At 43.6% G+C, this 7,953-nt stretch overlaps 1 protein-coding gene across 2 annotated transcripts; it reads left to right on the top strand.

The window, feature by feature from the left end:
- The first annotated feature begins 656 nt into the window (after positions 1–656).
- On the top strand, positions 657–4,242 carry LOC115203652 (GDP-fucose transporter 1-like). Of its 2 annotated transcripts, XM_029768552.1 has the most exons (3): positions 657–809; positions 1,341–1,849; positions 2,139–4,242. In XM_029768552.1, the coding sequence occupies exons 2-3, from the start codon at positions 1,372–1,374 to the stop codon at positions 2,708–2,710; spliced, it is 1,050 nt and encodes a 349-aa protein (XP_029624412.1). In that variant the 5' UTR covers positions 657–809; positions 1,341–1,371; the 3' UTR covers positions 2,711–4,242. The 2 variants fall into 2 exon arrangements, with proteins under 2 accessions (XP_029624412.1, XP_029624411.1); XM_029768551.1 differs by lacking the exon at positions 657–809 and having other exon boundaries at positions 831–1,849.
- The last annotated feature ends 3,711 nt before the right edge of the window (positions 4,243–7,953 follow it).

Here is a 7,953-nt window from a genome sequence, read left to right as displayed (position 1 = left end):
AGGAAATATTGTGGTTTTAGCGTTTTCGTCAAGCAAGCACCAACACCAACATTTTTATAGCTGTAATGAGCAATCGTTTGATAAATTATTTTCCTGAATTTGATTTACTGTGGATATGGGTTGATACCATATTTAGTAATGAAGTAGATGTCACTTGTTAGTCTATCTGTTGTAACTAATTACTGACGTTCTACCGTTGACCTGATCAACTGCCCTCATCATGTCTCCCAGTGTTGAATGTTATGGTTCAAGTTTGATATCAGACTGGATTCGAGGACACATTGATAATGTATCCGTGAGTCTGTGACACTGTGTTATTCCGTAGCAGGTGATGTTGTGACTTCCAAGCTCCTTACAAGCTCTCGGGCTGGTGTTTACAGAACATTCGGTACTATTGTGAAGAGGCATAGACATTTTCTCTGATTCTGTTCTGGAGGCGTCTCCCTGAATTGTTGCATTAGACCGACTTTATCTGTTAACCTCGAATTCCCGTAACAATAGCCTACTGGGCTTATGTGTGTTGATGAAGTGAGGCATGAATGACAGAGAGAGAGAATTGGGTGAGTGAGCTCCCCATACCTGGACTAGGCTGTAGTATAGATAGACAGTGGCACAGGTGTCTCTGTCAGACAGGTGGCAAATCAGGAAAAGCAAGAAAATGATGTTTCAACCCGGACCTGTGGGAGGAGTAAACTAAATACTGTATGATTCGTTTACTTCCTCGTTTACTGTGCAATGCGATAGTAGCAAAAGTCACGTCTCTCTCCAGCTCGTGAGTGAACATTTTAAAGATATTGACGGCAACTAAGGTAAGGCATTATTAAGATGGGAATCGTAACATTATGGAGACAAATAAAGATAAAGCAGTAACTCATCATTATTTAAAAGGTGTCTGAATGTGTCTGGGAATTAGGTGTGTCATATAGCATAAACATATCAGGTAATTCTGATCGTATTGTTCAGTCTGTCATATAGCATAAATATATCTGGTAATTCTGATAGTATTGATCAGTCTGTCATATAGCATAAACATATCCGGTAATTCTGATCGTATTGTTCAGTCAGTATTAGGCTACAGTCTGTCTGACTGAACTAACATGTGCATATTGCGTTCGAGCTTCAAGTTGAACTGGTTCTTCTTACAGGATTAATGTCGCACTGTCTCTTTAAAAAAAACTCATATTGTCCAGGAAGTTGTCACGTAATCAGAGGACTGTGCTCATTGTTTGTATCCGATAGGTCGAAGGTAATAGGTATACTGTTACTTTGTAGCAGAGTGTTGTAATGATCTTACCTTAACCTATTCTATATCTTTCCTCCATGATTTCAATCATGAACAGGGTGCAGTTGAAACGCTCGAACATCTTGAGAATGGCTCTAGCAGGCTCGGGCTCCATGGATGAAGGAAAAGGCGAGACGTTTCTACTTAAAGCCATCAAAATAGGTGGTGTGGTGGCACTTTATTGGTTCATTTCAATAACCATGGTGTTCTTAAATAACTACTTGCTAGACAGTAAAGATTTGGACGCGCCGCTATTTGTGACATTTTACCAGTGCCTTGTGACTGTCGGACTGTGCTATGGCATGCACTTGCTATCCCACTTATGTCCGGGTGTCATCGACTTCCCCTCCGTCAAGTTCGACCTAAAGGTATGCCGGGAGGTTCTACCCCTGTCCATCGTGTTCATTGGAATGATAACCTTCAACAACATGTGCCTGAAGCATGTAGGGGTGGCCTTCTACACGGTCGGCAGGTCACTCAGCACGGTCTTCAACGTTCTACTCTCCTACGTGATCCTCAAGCAGACCACGTCCTTCTACGCCATCCTGTGTTGTGGAGTTATTCTAGGTAGGTGGTAATAATAACCAACCTATATCTGGCCTAATGCAAGTACTTTGACCTTGTAGAAAGTTCTCATGTCTAAGGCATATACCCAAGCCAGGCTGGTTAGACGAAGTCCTTCCTTCCAGGTAACCTATAATAAGTAACCTCACGCTTCTATAAAATTGCACCACAGGTTAATTAATTCCTACATGGACCACACCTGTATTGGCCATATATTGAACATAAGGTAAACTGCAAATTGCTGCTAAAGGACCATGTTGATGCTTCTTTCTTTGTCTGTCCCTCCCATCAGGTGGATTCTGGTTGGGTGTGGACCAGGAAGGTGTGGCGGGCTCCCTGTCGTGGACGGGTGTGTTTTTCGGTGTGCTGGCCAGCGCCTGCGTCTCCCTCAACGCCATCTTCACCAAGCGGGTCATGCCGGCGGTAGATGGAAACATCTGGAAGCTCTCCTTCTACAACAACATCAACGCCTGCATCCTCTTCCTCCCACTCATCCTCGTCTTCGGCGAGGTCGGCCACCTCGTCCATTTCAGCCGCCTGGGTGACCCCACGTTCTGGGGCATGATGACGCTGGGCGGCGTGTTCGGTTTCGCCATCGGCTACGTGACGGGCCTCCAAATCAAGTTCACGAGTCCGCTGACGCACAACGTGTCGGGGACGGCCAAGGCCTGCGCTCAGACCGTCATCGCTGTGGTCTATAACCAGTCCAGTAAAAGTTTCCTGTGGTGGACTAGTAACCTGATGGTCCTTGGTGGGTCTTCTGCCTACACCTGGGTCAAAGGCATGGAGATGAAGAAGGTCCATATTCCCCAGGAGGAGTCCAAAGAGAAACTGCTAGGGGAGAAGAGTGGTGCCGGGGTATAGTGGGACTAGGATGACCTTCCGTCATGGTGGTGGTGACCCGGGGGTATAGCGGGATGAGGATGACCTTCCGCCATGGTGGTGACCCGGGGGTAGAGCGGGATGAGGATGACCTTCCGCCATGGTGGTGACCCGGGGGTAGAGCGGGATGAGGATGACCTTCCACCATGGTGGTGACCCGCTGGTGACATAAGACAATGTAAACACTAAGGCCTAACCACGGAGTTGTTTCTATAGCGATGTTATGTTGGAACAGTTGGGCTGTGTGCTGTCAATCTAAATGAACATTACTATAGTAACACAAACAGGTGTAGGAAGGGGACGGGGTTGTTTTGTTACTCAGTGGACCCTTATTGTTTTATCATTTCCTTAGGTTACTTTGTCCAATTATTTTATTTGTTATTTATTTAGATTACTCAGTGTGTATGGGTGGGGGGGGGGGTCATGAATTATAACCTAAATCATTAGTCTCTGCTTTCAGAACAGCAGAAAACCTATTTTGTTAATTATTCACATGCCATGTCTGTAGGATGGTATCTAAATAAAGTGACTTTCCTGTATGCGGCATCAGGAATGTGATGCAAAACTGCAATATGAGACGGCGAAAGACAGTTTTTTTTATGACAAGTGGGGCTCTTTATGTTGGGTATACAGTTTGCATGTGGAGACTGACTGTAAGGCTACAATAGCTCACCTTAGTTAATAAGTGATTAAGCCAGTGCTGGTTTGATGGACAGCTTTACGTTATATCTTTGAAGCAGTGACACTGTGGGTGATAAAAAGTGAAAACCGTCAAAGCGATGGTCGGTTCTCTCTCGCTTCAGTAGGGGCACTGCATTTTGAATAATTGATGACAAAGGATGTAATCTGAACTGTTTATGTCCTGAGATGGAGATTTTCTATGACTGTTTCAGTGTGTGTGTTTTGTCTTCAAAGAAATGGATTATAGAAGGAATGTTAAAGATCATGTATGTGTTGATGTATTGTCTGTGTCCAGAAACATCAATCCTGAAGGAAGACTGTTGGGTAACCGGCCAAGTGGCCTGCAGGAGCATTATTATTATGTCATAACTCCTTCCTGTCTCAGTGCTGGGTTGAGACCCTGCACTCTAAAACAGCCTCCTTTCCTAAAGTCCTCTCTGCTTGTCCTCTTCTGTAGTGTCATCATTTCAGACCAATGAGAATAAGGAAATGGGACACTAGAAAATGAATGTACATAGAAAGACTCAAGGCTGGTGATCTGAGAGATCCTAAAATGTGGGTCTCTCAGATTTCAGGTTTTGCTTCTTTGATAGCATTTGATACAAAGTCTGTTTTTTTATATATATATTTTTTGCTCAGGGTTTGTAGTGCGTTGGAAGATACCGATACCGTACATGGGATTTCCAAAACTGGTTAGCCTACATAGATGTTTTTTTCCAGATTGTTTTTTTAAGAAAATATACAGATTTATTTTAGAAAATATAAAGTTATTCAGTGACTGTGACTTTTATATGTGTACTTTAGAAAAATAAATGAACATTCTGTTAATCATGTGTTACTCGCCTCTTGTAAATTTATTTTATCTGTATTCATGATCAAGCATAAATGTTATTTTTTTACACAGAACAATACTTCACTTGCTTATGCCTGAGCAGAAATCCCCTCTTCTAGGAGTTTGGTCAACTGAGAAGAGCTGAGGTAGTTAATGGTGTCAGACCTACGCAGTAAAACCCATTGGAATCGGCCACTAAACACAAAGCTAACACTAGATGGCACCAGTATAAAGGAATGAATACCTCTGTCAGTCCCTCACACTGTTCTGGTCAGAGGGTACCATCTGGCTGTAGTTAGTTACCTAAACAGCGTTAGTCCCTCACACTAGTAGTGTCCAAGTACCATCTGGCTGAAGTTGCTTTCTCACGGTCATCCCAACACCCGTGGTTATTTTGGAGTATTTATGGTGGTGTGCCTGTCTCTCAATCCCAACACCCAAGGTTATTTTGGAGTATTTATGGTGGTGTGCCTGTCTCTCAATCCCAACACCCAAGGTTATTTTGGAGTATTTATGGTGGTGTGCCTGTCTCTCAATCCCAACAGCCGTGGTTATTTTGGAGTATTTATGGTGGTGTGCCTGTCTCTCAATCCCAACACCCGTGGTTATTTTGGAGTATTTATGGTGGTGTGCCTGTCTCTCAATCCCAACACCCAAGGTTATTTTGGAGTATTTATGGTGGTGTGCCTGTCTCTCAATCCCATCACCCAAGGTTATTTTGGAGTATTTATGGTGGTGTGCCTGTCTCTCAATCCCAACACCCGTGGTTATTTTGGAGTATTTATGGTGGTGTGCCTGTCTCTCAATCCCAACAGCCGTGGTTATTTTGGAGTATTTATGGTGGTATGCCTGTCTCTCAATCCCAACACCCAAGGTTATTTTGGAGTATTTATGGTGGTGTGTTGGTCTCTCAATCCCAACAGCCGTGGTTATTTTGGAGTATTTATGGTGGTGTGCCGGTCTCTCAATCCCAACAGCCGTGGTTATTTTGGAGTATTTATGGTGGTGTGCCTGTCTCTCAATCCCAACAGCCGTGGTTATTTTGGAGTATTTATGGTGGTATGCCTGTCTCTCAATCCCAACAGCCGTGGTTATTTTGGAGTATTTATGGTGGTATGCCTGTCTCTCAATCCCAACAGCCGTGGTTATTTTGGAGTATGTACGGTGGTGTGCCTGTCTCTCAATCCCAACAGCTGTGGTTATTTTGGAGTATTTATGGTGGTGTGCCTGTCTCTCAATCCCAACAGCCGTGGTTATTTTGGAATATTTATGGTGGTGTGCCGGTCTCTCAATCCCAACAGCCGTGGTTATTTTGGAGTATTTATGGTGGTATGCCGGTCTCTCAATCCCAACAGCCGTGGTTATTTTGGAGTATTTATGGTGGTGTGCCTGTCTCTCAATCCCAACAGCCGTGGTTATTTTGGAGTATTTATGGTGGTGTGCCTGTCTCTCAATCCCAACAGCCGTGGTTGTTTTGGAGTATTTATGGTGGTGTGCCGGTCTCTCAATCCCAACAGCCGTGGTTATTTTGGAGTATTTATGGTGGTATGCCTGTCTCTCAATCCCAACAGCCGTGGTTATTTTGGAATGTTTATGGTGGTGTGCCTGTCTCTCAATCTAAAATGTTTACTTGTAGTATTCTCTGCCCTTCTACCCTTCATGTGTAACCAGATAATAAATGACTCATGATAACAACATGGACAGTGTGGACTGCACCCACACGGAGGACATGACATTCCCAAAACTCATTCTGTGAAAGATTGATGAATCGTTCCAATATATTGTGTAAATGAGACAACCATATACCCAATACATCCTATACTTTTCAGTAAAACTGTAACAAAGCCTGCAGATATAATAATGCTTTATAACTTCTTGTTGGTATGAGCCTTAATGATGTGTTGTAGTAAGGCTTATAACCTACAGTATATTATGTCTCTCTATCAACATTTCAGTTGACTAATTCTTACAATGTGTTCTGCAACATAATGCATTATACCTGCGCAGTATAAGGTTCTGAATAAAAAAATATTATGGAAATATAGCCAGCAGGTAAATTATAGGCTTAAAATACTACAAGAGTTATGTTTAATATATACATTCATATTTATATTGAACAGCTTGCAACACATTTATGTCCATCTTTTTGGCTACAATTGTATGAACAGCTTCTACCCCCAAGCCATGAGACTCCTGACCAGCTAATCAAATGGCTACCCAGACTATTTGAATTGTCCCCCCCCTACCCCCTCTTTTACGCTGCTGCTACTCTCGGTTTATTATCTATGCATAGTCACTTTAACTATTGGGCTCCCGAGTGGCGCAGCGGTCTAAGGTACTGCATCTCAGTGCTAGAGGTGTCGCAACAGACACCCTGGTTCGAATCCGGGCCGTATCACAACCCGGCCCGTGATTGGGAGTCCGATAGGGCGGCGCATAGTTTGGCCGGTGTAGGCCATCATTGCAAATAAGAATTTGTTCTTAACTGACTTGCCTAGTTAAGTAAAACATGTTTTATTTGACTATTGAATCATTAGGTCTATATCAGAGTCAGCATAACTGTCTTTATTATGGAGAATATCGATAATGTAACCTCTCTTATCCTCAGCAGTAATTGGTTTTACCCATCGTTGGTAATTGGTTTTACCCCTCATTGGTAATTGGCTTTACCCGTCGTTGAGTGATTGTTCCAGATTTGTGCGACATGGTAAATAACTTACATAAAACAATGAGGTGGTTGCTCACATATAGAAATATCACCGGTGGCGGGTAATATGCACTGCACAAAACAGGATAAGAGACAATTTATGCTTGATCTGAAAATGTGGTCGGAGTTGCCATATGGATAGTGTGACGCAATTGCAGAGCCTCTGGAAGCATGCAGAGGCCAAATTGAGCTCCATACCGCACATTCATGCACCTCTCAATTGTTTAGCTATAGTAGGCGCTGCATGGTCAATAAATGTCTGCAATGGCCGTGCAGCGGTGATATGGCCTCTGCAGAAGTCAGGGCATTTATACTTCTTGCGCTTCTCTGAGCAGAGCTGTTGTGAAGGAAGTTGTCAAAGAAGTGGGTTTGTGTTTATATAGGAACTCCCGCACCCACCTGCCCTCAACCAATCATGACAATACGTAGCTATACAGGAGCCCTCCCGCCCCCAATGCAGACGTCGGATTGACCATGCAGCACCTTTAAGTTGGCTTTAGTGCACTGCTGAACATGCAGCACCTTTAAGTTGGCTTTAGTGCACTGCAGACCATGCAGGACCTTTAAGTTGGCTTTACTGCACTGCAGACCATGCAGCACCTTTAAGTTGGCTTTACTGCACTGCAGACCATGCAGCACCTTTAAGTTGGCTTTACTGCACTGCAGACCATGCTGCACCTTTAAGTTGGCTTTACTGCACTGCTGACCATGCAGCACCTTTAAGTTGGCTTTACTGCACTGCTGACCATGCAGCACCTTTAAGTTGGCTTTACTGGACTGCAGACCATGCAGCACCTTTAAGTTGGCTTTAGTGCACTGCTGACCATGCAGCACCTTTAAGTTGGCTTTAGTGCACTGCTGACCATGCAGCACCTATAAGTTGGCTTTACTGCACTGCAGGTTTGAGTGGCGAGTAGGAGTCAGTGAAAGCTCATTTTCTCTCACTGTGATAAATTCTATCTCTTGAATGTGATGTGAATCATCTAAACAAATGTACTGTATTTA

Source organism: Salmo trutta, chromosome 12 (genome assembly GCF_901001165.1).
Source record: "Salmo trutta chromosome 12, fSalTru1.1, whole genome shotgun sequence".
Classification (NCBI taxonomy): Eukaryota; Metazoa; Chordata; class Actinopteri; order Salmoniformes; family Salmonidae; genus Salmo; species Salmo trutta.
Note: the sequence above shows the minus strand (reverse complement) of the source record. Positions and strands in the feature narration are given on the sequence as shown.

What these genes read in the sequence shown, in the direction of transcription:
- LOC115203652 (XM_029768551.1), top strand. Translation starts at nt 1,321, where the DNA reads ATGATTTCAATCATGAACAGGGTGCAGTTGAAACGCTCGAACATCTTG. An exon ending in GTGTTGTGGAGTTATTCTAG is followed by an intron (nt 1,850 to 2,138) that starts GTAGGTGGTAAT and finishes CCCTCCCATCAG; the next exon opens with GTGGATTCTGGTTGGGTGTG.